The sequence below is a fragment of the Enoplosus armatus genome, chromosome 6 (genome assembly GCF_043641665.1).
Source record: "Enoplosus armatus isolate fEnoArm2 chromosome 6, fEnoArm2.hap1, whole genome shotgun sequence".
NCBI lineage: Eukaryota > Metazoa > Chordata > Actinopteri > Centrarchiformes > Enoplosidae > Enoplosus > Enoplosus armatus.
In genome coordinates this window covers 5,973,559-5,991,543 of record NC_092185.1, presented here as the reverse complement: position 1 = coordinate 5,991,543, position 17,985 = coordinate 5,973,559, and the positions used below count along the sequence as shown (strand labels likewise).

The window sequence follows — 17,985 nt, the reverse complement described above, 5'->3', positions numbered from 1 at the left end:
GCAAACAACATCTGAGAAATCTCATCCGAGCTGTTTGGGTAGTCGTGTTGAAAAGGCCCACAGCACAATAATAATAAGCAGCTGTTATCACAACAGCAATGAGGGTGATATTCACAAGTGAGTCAGTTGGCATCTCAGAGCTAATGAAGTGAAATACTTCACATTTAATAATAAGAGTTTATTAGTGCAGCCAGGAGGAAAGTGTCGCTCTCCTTATTACCTAAAAACATAAACAATGCACCACGCCTCTGAATTCAACCCTGATTTGTCTGTGTGTGTGTCAATCAATCAATTTGTCGTTGTCGAGGCTGTTTCTAGGTTATAAGTCATAGGCAAGCGCCATACATCTTTTCATCTTGTCTAAAGAGCTCCTGGAGGCTTACTCCCTCCTTTGTAAAGTATCCAGCTACGAAAATGCAGTATTCATGTGGTCCATGGTGTTGAAAGGTGCGCTTGGTAAGTGTGCTAAGCGTACCAGCAGTTCGTTTTGATACCATCATATTTTTTGTCCCACTAGATAAAATGACCTTCCTCATTTAGTGGTCCATTCTAATGGATATTTCCCACCTGACAGGATGAGATATCCCACTTTAAAGCCCTTCTTATTTCTCTGCGGGCTCCTCCTGAGAGAGCTGCTCTGAATGTCACAGCACCAGCTCAAAGCAAATCTTTAATGTGTCATATTAAGGCTTTGTTACGAACGCTGGCAAAGTCTCAAATGATTCAGCTTGACACATTTTAATAGTGGAATAACATTTGAATCGGTGTCTCCTGTTGTAAGGTAGATTTTAATAGTGATGTTTGATGTCATTGGCTGTTTTAAAAGACGTTAAGTTGACGTGTGTGAGTTTGTCTTCTGCAGTATGTCGTCATAAACTAAATATGACATTTTAGTGAGACGTCCCTGATACATGACTACATGTCAAATTCAGGCTTGAGACTCATGTTTTACTCTGTAGAGCTGAGCAGGTATATTTGTTATCCCCTGATCTGTCTATCTTTTTCTTTGTGGACAGCGTAATCATATCGTTACCACTATCAGGATTTATTTCTTTTTATTTATGTGTACTATGAGAGGTGCGGATCTGTCGTTTGTTTTCATCGCTCTGGTGAAAGGTGCTTCAGTCACAGCAGACCTTACAGCAGACGTCGTCTCGTTTCAGTCAATCTTCTGCTCCAGATGAGATGTCGTGTACATTTTAAAGACCTATACTTCATTTACACTTGGCCACTTCATGCACTTTGGGCAGATCAGATAGCTGAAGTGAAGACAAGCAAAACTGTTGTTTCACCATCTACAGTATGTGTTATAGTAGATAGATAGCAGTCAACAAGCTAATGTCACTGTTGTGACTAAACTGTTTGTTAGCTTGTCGCTAGCTTGTTAGAGAGAGATTGTTAGAGATTTGGCTAACTGGTGAAGACACCACCCTTTCTTCTCAAAGCAAACTGGAGTCACTTTTAATTTATTAGGCAGCTGCTTAATCATTTTTTATTTTTCGAGGGGAGAGGTATTAAGATTCTGTCAAGCCAGCCAATCATGGCTGTGTTTTTAATGCTAATTCAATAGTAAAATATTTAGATTTAATCACATGTTTAATCAGAGACATGATGATAGTGTCATATTTGGTTTTATCCACAGATGTGTCTTTGCACTCGGACAGAACATGACTGTGCAACCAACAAAACTTGTTGTAAAAGTATTTTAGGCATCAGATTGTTTATTTATGCCCCGAAATGAGATAAAAACGTAGTAGACCACCAAAAAGAAAACACACTCTGTGGAAACATGGTCTCTCACCCATTTCTACTCCATTTGATTTTATTGAATGACATTAACAAACTGACCCATTCATCATCTCATCATCAGTTTAAAGCAACATTATCAGTTGATTAGTGCATATCACAGCCGTCCATACCAGCAAGGTTAGAAGTAAGTTAGAAGTTCACTCAGTTATCCAGAAGTCCAGACGTTTATTCATTTTCTCTTTGTGCATCCAGAAGCTTTTGGGACTATTTTTCTTCATTCACTCGCTGAGATTAAACTGTCATCTGAGCTGAACAGAGAGGCTCCACTCTCATCCTCTCTTATAGCTCATCCATCTGTGATCTGCAGCTCATTCTATACGTTTCATATTTATAGAAGAAGGGGTTGAATCTGATCTACCATCAACGCATGATATTGTTTTAAAAGTTTGGCTGAAAGAAAATCGTCCTGTTAATGAAATGGGGGCTGAGGGTATAGAGACATGGAAACAGGGAAATCTAATGTTTTGGACTGAAATGCACCTTTGGAGTCATAGACGTCTTCTCTCCTTCAGCTTTTATGTCCACAAGCTTCAGTGTTTTATCAAAGAACCAGATATTTTCTAACACAGTTGCTTTTGTTGCACACTTTTGTACTGATGATTCACCCAGGAGGGTTTCATGTCCATCCAAGAGCTGTCAGATTGTAAAATCCATTTTAATAATCCTTTAATAATAAAACGTTTACGAGGTGTTTCCCAAAAGCATCGTAACTCAAGACTCTCTTAGAAATGATTGTAGATGAATGACAGCTTCAAACTGTAGGAGGTTCATTTTAAGAAGCTCTGAACTTGCATGAAGAACCAAAAACTACATGTTTTATTGTTCTTGTTTATTTCTAGATCTAGACTTTTTTTCATGAACACTGGTGTTCTTTGTAAACTGATGTTTGATGTAAAATGAGTGATAATGTTTAAATAAGAAAATAAAACTGAACTAACACAGACATACTAATTAATTAATTAATTGATTTGCACAGTTGATCTGCCACTTTCTGTCATCATCGTCCTCTCCCTCTTCTCGACTAATGTCTTCTCTTCTGGCTGAAACTTTCCTGATGGTGTTTTCTCAGGTTCTGTTTCTGCTCTTTTTATTTATGGTGCGTATTTTGTTGGCCATATGTTTACATACAGCAGGTCTAATACACACGTTTAGGACTGAATGACATCCACAATAGCTGACCTGCATATTCATGAAACATATAGGCTCAGTGTGAGTTTCAGTAAATCAAAGTATACTTTCTTAACCTGACTTCCACCCAGGAACATGAATTATACAGCTGCAGACTGTTTACTGCACATTAGGCTTCATTCTCATACTGAACAAAAGTATTAAAAATGTCTTGGTCTTACAACACCTGCGCTTTGTGATGTTTGTATTTTTAATGTAAAGCAGCTGATAGACAGTTGAATGTGCAAAGTTACTTTAAAGTGTATTCAGCATAAACTTCAGCACCACGAACAGCAAATGTTAAGAGGCTCTTAACAGCGTGCACTCGCTCTTTAGGACCGCTTTGGGAAACATGTGTAGAAATTTAAGAGCCTTCATAGAAAACGCTCTTAACTTCTGACATCAATCCTTATCGGGAAACAAGGCCCTGGACTTTTTCTTCCAGAATACTTGAAAAACACATCATAAACCAAATGATGAATGGGGTCTTCGCCACTTTGTAAACACAGCTCACACTGTAGGTTTTAAGAATAATTCTCTGATTCTCTTCGCACCAGCGCTCACATGATGCGCATCCTTGTCGCGGCTCTCGGCTGTCGGCCTGGGACAGTTTGATACAAGGAAGCTGCTCAACAGCGTGTGTGACAATTACATCTGTTTGTGTCCCTTCAAGCATGTCCAGTGGGTTGTGATAATGTATTTTGTTGAAAGAGCAGGCTTTCGTGTATTTTATTCATGATCTCTGACCAGTATTCAGTATTTGGATTCTCTTTGTTCCCCTCAGCATAAGGAAAATATCACAAAAGAGGTTTGAGTGTAGTTGAAGGGCTGCTCTCTCTGACTTTTTCTTACTTTTGTCTGTTGCTCTGTGTGTTGGTGTAATGGTGCTTCCATCCCCTCATCACAGACTGAAGGATTTGTACAGAGATCACTGGCTGCTGAACCACAGATTATTGATGAGATGTATGACTGTGTGTGTGTGTGTGTGTTTTGTCCAGAGATGACATTTCACTTGACATTTGTTGGTCTCGACAGGATTAAAGAGCTGAACACCGTCGAATGCTGCTGCCTTCAGACGCTCCTCGTTCACTTCAGATAAACAGCTACATTATTAACTGACTGGCGGGACTCAATAACTCAACTGAACGCAACATAACTCAACACAACATGGTGCAATATCATTCTTTGTTTTACAACCCTGTGTTGTACGTGCATTGATTTTGTGGTGGTTGATACAACGGGACTGGAGTGTGTAGCCCTTTCCCAAACTGATCCAAACCCACTAGACCTTTACTACAGACTACAGCTGTGGGCAGTCCTCATTAAAGAACAACTCTACTGATACTCTCTATCCTCCTTTCAACAAATCTCATGTGCCGAGCCAAACCAACAGTGAATGTATCTACTAACAAGTATTGTGTGTGTATCACAGCCTGATGTATCTTCTTCCTCTGTGCCATGGAGCTCCATTGTTATTTTGACTCAGTCCCACATGCATCGTCCTGCTGGCCAAATACTCACTAGAGCACCAAATGTGGATTAATCCACCGCTTATGCACTATTACAACAATTACTACAAATGCACTATTTGTTTGATAAAAGTTGATAAACGACAGTGAGCAGCTGTTTTAGAAATTACTGAGCCTTTTAAACATGAAACTATATATTTTCTGTTTTGTTTTTTTAAGATTTGCTTATGCATTGTGTTTATTTCATAATTGAATTATAGTTTGATAACATTCACAATCTCACAGTTACTTTTTAATATTTTATTTATTGGTTCTTTCTTTTCTGCAGCCTTGGGTGTATAGGTATTAAGCAGAAGGTGTTGGTGGGTACTGGCATTGCGTCTGTATTTGCATTGATAATTTGCTGCATTTGAAAGTTTTTGATTTCCATAATATAAAGATGTATTGGCACACTGGTTTTGTTGAGATTGTGTATAGGTACTTAATTAGATTGTGTATAAAGCGTTCTTTGTATGAGTGCTTTTAGATCTCATTTATGTATTGCCTCTGTGTTCCCACCAAATGAGATGGAGACAATCAGATAAAAAAGTGGTCCAAAAAAACAAACAAACAAAAGAGATTGATGTCTAGGAACAAATGGGCTTGAGGCTGAGAGCCGCACACAGGGTAGGGTAGTCAAAAAATACTAAAAATACACACTCATATTGTTGGTTTGGGTCTGCACATGGGATTTGTTGACAAGAAGAAAACCACAGAGACCATGGGATCACACCAGCCGTGAAGCTACATGTGGAAACATAGTGATTCATTTGGACAGTGCTGAAACTGCCTCCATGTGTCCAGCTCTCCTCTGCCTGTGTTTATCCATTTGGCAGTTAATGCTGATGATTGACAGGCGTTTGGGGAATGATGTGTGGGATGTACATGTGATAAAGATGAATTCTAAGAGCTTCTTTTAACACCAGAATAGAAATGGTGGAAAAAACTACCAGCTGTCCAGTAACAAAATGATACAAGTAAAAAATATGAGGTTTTATTTGACATTTGATAATAAACACATCATTACCATTTACTTTATTATACGTTATGTAAAAACGTATATGGAATTACAGCTTTGACAATGGGTGGCAAGGTGGTTTCGTGGTCAGAGAGATTGTGAAAAGCAAATTGCAAATGCAAATTGTAGCATAAAAGCACAGAAATATCACTTTCATGTGTTGAAATGTGGATCGAACGAGACACAGACCCTATTAAAACACACACACACACACTCCGTGCTGACGGAAAATACCAGTTTACCTGAAATCAGCGCAGCAGTCTTTATGCTCTCTCGCCTCTCCTTACTCTCAATTTCATTACTAGAGCCATGAAAATAATGTTTTGACACTGAACGCAAATCACCTCTTCTCCCTCCTCTGTAATCAAAGGCTTTCCCGCAGGGCTGTCAGCCTCCCCTGCCCTGTCAGACAGGCTGACAATTCAGCACAGCAGTCAGGTACTTGCTGTGCACCATCCTGAACTGCTGGATGTGCCAGTGCTGGGAGGCTTTATTGTTGCTTGGCATTTCCACTCTGGCTTTGATCAGAGACGAGGGCTGTGTGGGAGCTGTGAGGCTGGCCAGGGTCACTGTATTACACTTTGCTTTTTCTGCTCCCCGTTACAGTGGGAATACAAAGGAAGTACTTTCCGCTGTTTTTTTACAGCGGTGGAAGAAGTATTAACATCATTTACAAGTAAATCAAGGGTAGTGGAGTATTTTTACATTAAGGTATTAAGTCTTGCATCCAAAATCCTCCTTAAGTTAAAGTACAGAAGCATATTATCAGCCTCATGTACAGCAGAATCAGCAGTAAAAGTACTGGTTTGGAGTAACTGTCACTGATATCTGATTCTATCTGACATTATTAGATTGTTAATACCGATGCATCAATGTTGGAGCAGCATTTATATACAGTTAGCTAGTGTGAACTACTTTATACACGGTTAGCTAGTTTTAACTGCTTTATATACAGTTAGCTTGTTGTAAGTACTTTGGTTAGCAAATGTAGTCCAGTGGTTCTCAACCTAGGGTTCGGGCCCATCCAAAGGGTCACCAGAGAAATCTCAGAGGTCGTGACATGATAAATGGGACATGAAAGAAGACAAAACAAAATTCTGATTTGTATTTCTTCTTTTGATTTTCTGTTTTTTAGTTTTGTTCACTAGTGAACTCCACAGGGTACATTTACATCTCCACTGCCCTCACAAAGAGCATTGATGTCCTGTTGGTCAGAAACTCTGATCAGTCCCTGCAGGAGCAGCTTTTCTAAAATAATAGTAACACAATAAAATAAAATCTATATTTTCAACCATTTTGTCCCTGTTTTCAAAAAGCATGTGTTGTTGTGTTTCCACATTGTTGATACTTTTTATGTAAGTCTTCTTACCTCTGAACAACAGAGTCATGGTTGTAAGTGTGATCAGTCTTTGTGTGTGAGGAGACTCTATAAAACACAGTAGGTCGTCCTCTCTGCTCAAAGAGTAAACCTGCTCCTCTGCCTTGTTGTTTTCATCCGTTCAGCTGGAAAGAGTCTGCAGGAATCCAACAAGAGTGGTTTTAGTGTGGATTCTGTTGGGCAGATGATATGTTAAATCGAGAACACACACATGGACACCCACTTCTGATTTTCTGAATTTCAGGCAGACGCTGACTTCTGGACGGCAACTTCAGGTGGAACTTTGTGTTTATTAATGCTTGTTGTATCTATTGAATTCAAAGCTCAAATGAAGACATGGATCAGTCCGTTCTGATGTTTATTCAGCTCCGTGCTCCTGACGCAGCTCTGATTCTCGTTTATTCCTCTCAGGATCTTTAAGACCAACAGTGCCCCCAACATGTGATGCCCCGCCATTACAGCAACTAAGCAGAGCTGTGATTCCTGAATTACATTAACGCACCCACCCCCTACTGGACACTTATCTGGACACTTTACTTTATTTTGGTCACTGCACTGTTTGTTATTTATCTTATCTTATCTTATTTTTATTTTTATTCTTATTTTACCTTTTATATTCTACATATTGTTGTCAAAACAATAGCACCTTCAGACCACGGCAAATTCCTTGTAATGTATGTTACTTGGCAATAAACAGTTTCTGATTTCTGATTTCAGGAATCACAGCTCTGCTTAGTTGTTTGATTGATTTGATGAATGATTTATATATATATTGATATTCACCCTGACATTTCACGCAAATTTCCTTTTTTCAGGCCACTCAGCCTTACACAAAGAAAATAACAAAAATAAACATTAGGTGACTGGATTGGAAAATGTAAATTAAGTTACATTTTCATTAAAAAGCTAATAAAGAAGCAAATATATGATTCACCCTTTTCACAAAAATACTGTCTCAATGTGTGTTCCTGGATTTTTACTTTGTATGTGAGGACAACTTTTAGTTAAGTTAAGTTAGACCTTAAGAGTGAAAGGATTTTTTGCACATTGAGAGTCATTGGCCCACTTCAAGTAGTTGTTTTGGTTAAAGCAGCTAGAACCAATTTTTTTTTATCGTAATGTATCAAATAACAATGTGAAAACATTGTGTTGGGTGTCTCTGGTAGTGATGGACCTACAGAGAATTATCGGCTTTACGGCGTTTTATAGTGTGTTTCAGCTCATTCTTTATCTGTCCAACTTTACTGTTTCGGTTCACTCCCACTGCTCTCATAGCGTCGTTATCAGAGAAAAAGATGTAAAAAGCCAAAACCCACTGTACACCACCTGCTCAGCAGCAAACAGCAGACAGACACAGTTAGAGACTAGCTGGGGAACACAGTGGAGCATTTAGCAGCTAACGAGCCAGATATTTCCCTCAGGAGTTGGTAGAGACCAAAAACAGAGCTAAAAGAGAGTGAATATAGGACATGCATTTATCAGGTGACACAAACACGACTCATAAGGATGGCCTGTTTTCAAATTCTACACCCCCAGTTTGTAACACAGGGTTTATGTGTCACTATGTGTTACTATGTGTTATTTTCTCAGACTTGACAAAGTTCCTCCAAAGCCACAGAGGATATTATATAACTGTTCCACAGGCTGATTAGTAGAATAAACTGATCTTCAAGTCTAAAAAAAGAGTTCCCCTTTAAGGTTATGAGCCAAGCCAGGGAATGTGTGTGTATTTGTGTTAACAGGAACTCTGTAAAGTAGGAAACTTTCTAAATCTGCTAAATTTGACTGATCTCCTGATTCAAAGACCCACGTGAGGCACATCATACACGACTCAAAAGCTGCTTCTCATTGATGTAGCTTTTAATACCTGATTCTTTTTTACATCACATAGTTTTTTTAAAAATCTTCACCACTAAAAGATTCATGTATTCTACTCATGAATCTGATTCACTGGATGAGTGCATTTATAAAACAGGACTTCCAAAAACAGTCAACACAGGAAAAGATGAAAACACTGGCCCACTTCCTTTGCAGCGTCTGATGCAGCCTTAAGCAGAACTCAGCAGACGACAACAAAGACCTGCTGCTGTTCACCGCGAGGCCGTCCAGCAGGGAATGATCGGAAAGTCAACACACTTCTGTGGCTTTATTCCAGTTTCAATTCTGGCTTTTTTTCACCTCTCAGTATTCAAGCTTCTCACTGGAGACTCTCAAGAAAGTCCTCCAAACACCCGCAAACTCCCCAGAGCCAACACAAGACTCTGCCTTGACAGAGCTCAGGGATCATCTGAATAATATCCTCAGGCACTGTGGAAACACACACACACACACACACACACACACACACACACACACAGACAGACAGACAGACAGACAGATGCTCCAAGGTGGGTAGTGCGTCCTCCGTTAGTCATCAGGTTCGGTGACACACTGCTCCACGATCTCCCTCAGGTTTGGGTTTTCCATGGCGGCCGCCACTCGCTCCTTATCATTGATCTGCTTGTTAACTGGACACACAAACTTCACTGAGCCACTGAATTACAATGAGACAACACAAACACGGCACTACACAACAGAACAGCACCTCTTCACTGTTTCATGCTAGCAGCGAGGCTCTAGTTTGTCAATCTAACGTTGTTGAGATACATTAGTCTGGATTACCATGACATTTTGAACAAACATTCACGGTTCTCAGATTATATATCTTTTCAACTTGATTCAACAATGATCTCCTGATTTTTCCTCTAATGCCATCATCAGGTCAAAGCTTCAATTTGTCCAGTATTTTGGTTTATGACCAAATATCTGCAATACTAACATTCCCACAAGCCTCAGCTGTACTTTCTGTACTTTGTGTTCAGAGCCAATTAGCAGATTTTAGCACACTCTCATGCTAAACTATCTGACTCTCTTTCAGATCAGAAGTTTGTCCCAATGGTGGCCGTACAGTGGAAATTGGGCTTAGACTTTGAGATACTTTGTCATGGAACATTTGACCTGATAATGCTGCTACACAAAAAGTCAAGATGTCACCCAAATCATCAGGATTAATCCTCTGGGGAGCATGAATATCTGCAGTCTTGCTCTGGACCAACGCCACCTCTAAAGTTTTCTTTGCGTTCAAGTCTTAACACCCCTTTAGACTGCTAGCATGAGAAAAGCCTTTACTGTTTATCAATTCAGCCAATAAGTATGCCAACAATTAAATACACTACAGTAAACATAAGAATCATCCTTTTAGATAATTCTGTTTCTTCTTTTCACTCAGGAAAATACATTTAGTTCAACATTTTGCTCCTTTGAAACTGCATCAGACAGTTTCTTTAACCTCACTGACGCTTAAATACTAACACTGACTTTGTTGAGCATATTTCTAGCTGACATACAGCCAGTGTGCAGAGCAGCACATCCAACATGACTCAGGAGAATTGCCTCAGTGGGAGGCTGTTTGATCTAAAGAAACATTTGCTCTTTTAAATTGAAAAAATACATAAAACAGACTCACTATCTTCTTCAGTAGAATGGGTTCCCTCTGAAATGTAAATTTCCAACTGAGAAGACAAAGAAAAACAAGCAATGTTAAAAGGCAGAGTTGCACTATATTTTTTGTGTTATTTATTCAGCCATTAGCTATTAGCTTGAGAGAGAAGAAGAAACACTTTGAATATATAATAATAATATGGCAATTTGGATTGAAAATTGCAGAATGAGATCAACAGAGAAATGTAACACAATAAATAATCTATAAAGGTGACAGTACAAATGCTGCTCATAAGACAATAAATATAAGTATATCATAATAAAGCATAACTGGCAGTTTTGTTTTTTCCCCCCTGGTTTTCCCATTTCTCAAATACCCCAACAAGTGTATTTCCTGGTCACTGGTGAGAGAATGAAAAAAAACCTGTTCCCTACCAATGACTTAAATTAAGTGTGATGCCAAGAGTAGTGATGGTTATGGTAATAATGTTACATCATATCTCTTAGTTGTGAAGTCACATGACATTAGCTTGTTCTACAGGGATAGCTAATTATATTTCTAACTTAAATCTCGACATTACTGTTCCTAATCTAGTCCTTTTGGCTGTAGTCTCCACCAACTCCTGAGGGAAACATCTGGCTCTTTAGCTGCTAAATGCTCCACTATGTTTACCAGCTAGTCTCAGAGTATTGTTAACCAGAGCCACCCTGCTGATGCTGGAAACACTGAGACTGATCCAGATAGTAAATGTGACACAAAACCAAAATTAGGAGCTAAAAGAGGCTCAAAAGCTCCGTAGAGACATTTGATCCATTATTCATTTAAAACATACTGATTAGTGGAGCTGAAATTAGTCTACAGTCTGTACTTGATTTTAATAAACGTTTCCTACCACAGGACTGCAGTGTGAAGCTGCATTATGCTCGTCGTGCTCTCTACACCGAGCACATGTTCAGCAGCTTCCTGGTAGAAAACACTCTCTAATCAAGAGGCTACTCATCTTGTTTGTAAATCTGCATTAATGCTGCAGAGATAAAGCATGCTGCTCTCCACCTGCTGTCTGTTTAATGGCCGTCCAAGAATTCCTCTCTCCATGACCCTCGACCTCTAAAAGTGGGTTGTGAATAAACAGCTAATTAGCTGTGTTGATGGAAGTCTGTTCACAGAGTACTGCCTCTCTCTGTTCGTCAGAGATGTACTCTTTGACTTGTTAATGAAACAACAACCGTTTCCTTGCTGAACTGAGCTCCAGAAGTCCCGTCTCTTCAACTTCCCCGCCTTCTTTTGTTGTCTGGGAGTGTTTGATTGGTTTGACGTGAGGCAAAAGGGGCAGGTGCATGCTCATGTTTTAAAAACAACAGAAAGGTATTTATTGTTTGGCTGCTGATTTGGCCGCTCACCAACACGGTTAGCAGTTGAAGCAGCAGCTGTGACACACAGATCATTGGGGCGGTTCAGGTACTACAATTTGCTTCAAAAATTGCACTCCTTCTCTGATTTATAACTCAGTCACAGACATGATACACATATTTTGTCAATGTCAATGTCCATATCACATAAACGTCCATAACTGCTTAGAAATCATAGAAAAAAGGCGCTCCTCATAACTACAGAACTTGCCTGAGAACCATCATGTTTCTAAGTTTTCTTCAGAATCAAAGTAATCCAGTGACAGTTGCCTGTACATCCATGAGTACACTGCAAACAGGAGCTGCTAACAGCTAATTCAGCATACTTTAATGGTGCCGTCATTAGAATATAGGCTAAAAACAACAGGGCTCAAATTGTAGCCTACAGCACAACTCACTCAATTCACTGTAATATTGTGGCTTTTTGGGAACTGAAAAATTTCACAAAAAGATATTTTTTGACATTACAGAGGCTTTGAATGTCCCATGGGAGGGGATGATGACGGGGGAAGCAGTTGTCACAAATTCGTCTGATAAAGTCTGATACTGTTACTGTTCAGACTGGAGCAACGGGAATGCCGTTTCTGGAAACAGAACTGCATTCACTTCCATTGTACAGGGGGGGAGGCAGATATCTCAATACCAAATAAAAACTAAATTATCTGCATGGCTAAATGTCAATAGAGGAGTGAGTAATTATGTCTTTTTGGAATTTCAGTGCACTTATCTTTAACAACAAGTTTAACAACAAGTCACTGTTCTGGTACTCACCTTGTGTTTGAATGGCAAACATCGCTGCAGCTTCACTTGTAAGCACAGGCCTGCAGACACATAAAACATCACCATCACACACAGAGACACTGCTCACAGATGACGAAAAGCAACATGTCAGGACTCCAGCAGATTATGAGAAGATTATGTCAGACTTTAATTATGTCTGCTGGGAAATTATGCTGCTGCTGCTAAAAAAGAGGGAACAGAAACAAACAAGCAGAAAACAGTAAGTGGGATGGTCAATATCAAACAAACAAATCTGAGTAATTAACACATTTGCAATTCTAGTACCCCTTACTGGAGGATGACAGAATCTCATTTCCAACGAGAAACGAGTAATGGGAATCTGAACCCCAGTTTAATGAATGTGAATTAAATCTCTTCAGTCTGAGATTCAGAGGTTATAATGTCATGTCAAGTGTTATCAATTCTTTTATGTATTTTTTTTCCTTCATCTATTTCAGTCAGTGATAAGGGTTGTAGGTAGGGTGGGAAATCGATTAACGTGAGAATATCCTTGTCTTCCACAAATCTGAATAATTCACAAAAAAACTTCAGTACACTTTCTTACCATCATTCTGATACAGACACAGGACTTTTGCAATTAAAAAAAGCCACATACCCCCACTTAGTTTCTATGCTCTTTTTGTTTGTAACAGCCAGTTGTGTTTCATATTGCAACTCAGTAGACTAAAAACATGAGTGAACAGTTTGGCACCGACTGCACTGGAGTCAAGCTGGATTTATAGTCAATACAAGGGGTTAATGGTTTATTGAGTAATTATAATTGAGTGTCAGATTTCACCCGCTGATGTCACCACTAAGGCTGCAACTAATTATTATTTTCCTGGATGATGTGCCGGTTATTCCTTCAATTGATCATTTGGTGTTTGAAATGTCAAAAAAACGTGAAAGACTTCCAATCACAAATTTGCACAATCCTTCATTTTTTACTCAAACTTCCAACTGCCCTGCAGCTGCAAGGCATTCTGGTCTACTTCCTGCTGCTGTAATTCTTCTACTAGAATTTGGTCTTTTTTCTCTGGTAGATTTCTGTCAAAGAAAGAAGCTCTCCCTCTTCCATTGGACTGACACCAAATCTTCCATCTTTTACCTCTGGTGTTTCACTGATTCTGCTATCAAACGCTGTTGGAGCTGCTGGAAATGGGCAGCAAAATGTTCCAAAATGGATGCAGGGATGTGGGTCAATCCACCTACAGCCGTGTTAAAAAGCCTCTGCCAGCAGCTGCCCTCCACAGTGAGGCTGCAGGACATCTGAGAGAAGACAGCGAAGCGCCAGCAGCCCCCTCTGGTCAGGAAATCATCTGCTGCACAGAAAGCTTCCCTCTGACACACAGTAAGAGTCAAGAGAGGCCCAGATCATTTCAGGTTAACTATTCATCCGACTATGAATATAGGATGGAGGGAAAATCTGTCACTTCATTCAGACTCAAACTGAATGCTGCGTGCGGATAGTGCACAGAGGCAATAATAAGTGAGTTTACTAGCTGGATGATAATTCAGTATTGTCTTTGACTGTATTTCCATGTAATTGAATCATAATAAATGTCCCATAACAACATATGGTGGTTCAACTGTTCTCATGTTAAATTAATCATGAGTTAAATCTTATCCAAACCTGTCGCAGCATGAAATCTTAAAATACTTCAGAACATATACACTATATGGCCAAAAGTATGTGGACAACCTTAAGCCTCTTAATTCTAAATCTTAATGCTCCAGCATACAATTGTATTTTAGACAACAGCGTTTTTCCAACTTTGTGTCGCCAGCTTTGTGTCCCTTTTCTGTTTCAACGAGACAATGTCCCTGTGCCCAAAGCCAGCTCCATAAAGAAATGGTTTTCCCAGTGTGGTGTGGAAGAACTGCCCTGCACACTCATTATAAAACTCTCTGGATAACTGTGTTGGTTATACGCCTAAGTAATAAATTGCAAGTGAAAATGTGGGTAATAAAATTATCTAATTACTGACTGACGAGACAATATTGTGTATTATTCACCCTGATGGGAGCCTGAAAACAGACAGAGAGTACTGGGAATAAAACATTAAGTCATTAAACCAGAGTCTGGCTGCAGTCAGTGGTCTGTTCCAGCGCTGGACTTGTGCCCATTTATTATCTTGGGGCTAATGGACTCCTGAATCCAATTTAATGTGTGTATGTATATGAACGAAAGCCAAATCAAATATTTATCCTCCAGCGATCCGTTTGACAGGGAGAAAAAAGCTTCAGTCAGTCAAGCTTCAGCTTTATTTGTGTTCTTTTTTCTTTTTGTGTGTGTGTGTGTGTGTGTATTTTGTCTCCCCAAAGGAAAATGGCTTTGCAGCCAAGAATAAAGTTAAGAACTACTAACACAGAGAACTTATTCACGAGAACTCAGAAACAAGTCACACAGATTTGAATACATGAATAGCAAAGATGTAATTTGGCATAAAAATGATTTTCTTCATGTTTTTCGATGCTCACACATGCTGCTTCTCTGAAGGAATTACTGCTCGAGTCCAACTCTGTTATCTAGGACGTGAACACACCGATTCCTCTTATTCACATTCTCTGACTGCCACTGCTGCTAAGAGATTAGATTGATCACCACCAACAGACCAACAGTAATGAGGTGAAGGGTCAAGCTTTCGTTTGCAGTACCAGTCACACTGATGTGATAATGACACATCGGCTCCTCAGCCTCAATTTCTAATCTCAGCTATTAAAAGTTTTATGGAACTTACAAAATTGTGTGTAGCAGTGCAGAAAATTAAAGGCCACAGCGGTCGCTGATGTAATAAAAAACAAAGAGTAATAATAAAAACAAAGGGGTAAACTATTCCTCTACACTCTATTCTGTATTGCAATTTCTTGTTACTTTTTGGCCAACATATACACCAATACTGACTGAATTTCATACTTTTCTGGCAGCAGGAATAATCTTTCTGTCTATTTGTTGTGCATGCCGTGTCTCGTTTGTGGATGAGTTATTCCTTTAAAAGCCTCATCAAGTGGCATTTTTATGTTAACATCGAAGAAAGTGACTCCCTGTAATATAAAAAGGGTTGTTATTTGCATATTTAGTAAAGCCACATAATACTTCCTTCCATTTCTCATTTACAGTGATAATAGACTTAATGGTTTGATTAACGATTAACGTAAGCCCTGAATAAACCTGAATGCATTCAAAATAGAAACAGGCAGAATCAGACCCTGGTTGATGCATCAGCTAGCTTTTTTCTGGTTCATGCTAGTTGTGTCGTCAGCAGAGTGACTCACCGATCAGAGTAGCCAGAGAGCAGTGAGGGACGGTTGGAGAAAACTTGATAATGATGAGGTACTCGTCCTCTCCAAGCTCCTGGACCTCCACACATTTCTCTGTCACCACGTCCAGCTCCTCCAGGGTGTTGGGCTTCTCCGGGTCCCGGATTGATCGAATCACATCTGATAGAAGGCAGGAAACAAGATGTGTCACTGTTTACTCAAACTAACATTAAGTCTAAAACTAGAAAGTAATGAAAGTCTAAGTGCCCTGAAACCAATAAACTGAAAGAAACTTCTTGATCTAGAAAAAAAAAAACTTTTGCTTCTATAATCTAAACTTCACTATATAATTCAAACTTTAACACTACAAAGCCCAAACAACTACTGTACCAGTACTATTCCCAGTATGTTGCTCACTCCAACCACACCGAACTCCATTCAGAAAATCAGATATTGTTCTATACAAGTGCTCTGTAGTCCCAAAATGTGCCATTCACTCCAATCAAACCAAGCTCCATTCAGAAAACCCTTATGTTTGAGTTCTATTCTAGTACTAATCCCAATATGTGCCATTCAGTACAAACACACCAAACTCAATTTAGAGAATCATCTATTTGAGTTCTGTACCACCACTGGTCATTCGTGCCTTTCACTACAACCACACCAAACTCATAACTTAGCTACTTCACTTCACTAACACTTCTCTTACGCCCACCATAATAAAATACATATGAACACATATTAAAAGTTCAGCGCACGACTCATTCACACCTAGAATATATATTGATTTTAAATTCGGCGCCGTTTGTTGAACTATATCACAAGTTACGTCTTTTAGCCGTGCTCAAGGAGTGCTCTATGGATGTCAGTACACTCAAGAAAGCCCATATTTAAATAATTTTTGAGTAGAGTCTGGTGTGCTGTTTTCTAACGTACACGAACCCACTCGATGCCTGTTACGGCCTCAATGAGAGAGTTTCTCGGGCATGAACTCATTAAATAACATCGCAATGTTTGGGACCTCCACAGTCCACCTATCTTCGCTGACACCAGTGACGTTCGGCCTTCGCTCACCGTAGACTTCTAACGCTTTCTCCTCCATCTTTTTAGTCTTTAGGTCATTCCTGTTGTCGACAAGTCCAGAAAACTGTAAAACCTTGGTGACAGTTAATGACACAAGGCTGACCACTATTTCCATTTTTTAGGAAACGCCATAGTAAAGGAGACCAACTGTAGTGACTTTGACAGGAAAACAGAGACCCTGCCGTTGGTGGACAGCAGCACGCAGCCTCAGCAGATCTCTATCTTATCAACAGCAACGAACGGTTTACACTCCAAATATATAATGTATAGAGATCAGCGGATTCTATTGCAGCCAACGTCTCTCTCACTTCCGCTTCCTATATTTTTCTACAGGGAAAAGCAATCGATGAATGATCCGTCACGTGATGCTATTTATCAGTTCTATTATAAATGTGATATTGTTAGATATTAATTACGCCCCTTGATGTTTGATCTCATTGATGAAAGCTTAGTTGCGTTTTCAACTTGTGATATCAAGTGTAAATATTATTTGAACATTTGTTAATGCTGCACTTATATTTGACTCATTTTTAGTATGCCTAAAATTTAAAATACAACCAGTTCTATTGAAAACAAATTGAACATAGATTTTATTTAAAATATTTGATTGATTTGTATGTAAACCCTGTACTCTATGATGTACTTTCCTTATTTCATTTTATTTCTTATTGAATGGTATGGTAATATAATTTTTCAATAAAGCCTCTATTTTTGTATTATATATATTGTTGCTGGTTGTTCAATAAAAAAAGTAATACAAGCATTTTATTGAGTTATTGAAAGGAACATGTTATTTAAGATCATTATTAAATGAAATTATGTACAATGTACAATTCTGAGAAACAAAATTCTGGAAGAGAATAAACATAGCATACACATTTCTTTTTCAACAACTGAATAAAGCCATTGAAATAAATATACTCTTATACACTCGTTAGACACTGCAGCTTAATTATTATCAGATTTAACGTTTTGATTTACTAGTCACATTATTTTCATGGAAAACAGAGAAAAGATGGGTTTTGTAGCTGAATTTACACGCATGTACATAAAACTAAAAAAGGATGATTATGTGTGCTCGTTTCAAACAT

The 17,985-nt window shown here is 39.0% G+C and overlaps 1 protein-coding gene across 1 annotated transcript; it reads right to left on the bottom strand.

Moving 5' to 3' along the window:
- Positions 1-8,722: 8,722 nt before the first annotated feature.
- Positions 8,723-17,109, bottom strand: ciao2a (cytosolic iron-sulfur assembly component 2A). Its single transcript, XM_070907489.1, has 5 exons — positions 16,886-17,109; positions 15,827-15,991; positions 12,542-12,591; positions 10,386-10,431; positions 8,723-9,387 (listed from the first exon to the last, which is right to left on the bottom strand). The coding sequence occupies exons 1-5, from the start codon at positions 17,007-17,009 to the stop codon at positions 9,287-9,289; spliced, it is 486 nt and encodes a 161-aa protein (XP_070763590.1). The 5' UTR covers positions 17,010-17,109; the 3' UTR covers positions 8,723-9,286.
- Between the last annotated feature and the right edge of the window lie 876 nt (positions 17,110-17,985).

Excerpts from the sequence above, each read along its gene's own strand:
- ciao2a (XM_070907489.1), bottom strand. The coding sequence starts at position 17,009 with ATGGAAATAGTGGTCAGCCTTGTGTCATTAACTGTCACCAAGGTTTTA. Across the intron at positions 10,432-12,541 it reads GTTTGCCATTCAAACACAAG|TTGGAAATTTACATTTCAGA; the intron begins GTGAGTACCAGA and ends TTGTCTTCTCAG. Across the intron at positions 9,388-10,385 it reads CCATTCTACTGAAGAAGATA|TTAACAAGCAGATCAATGAT; the intron begins GTGAGTCTGTTT and ends TTGTGTGTCCAG.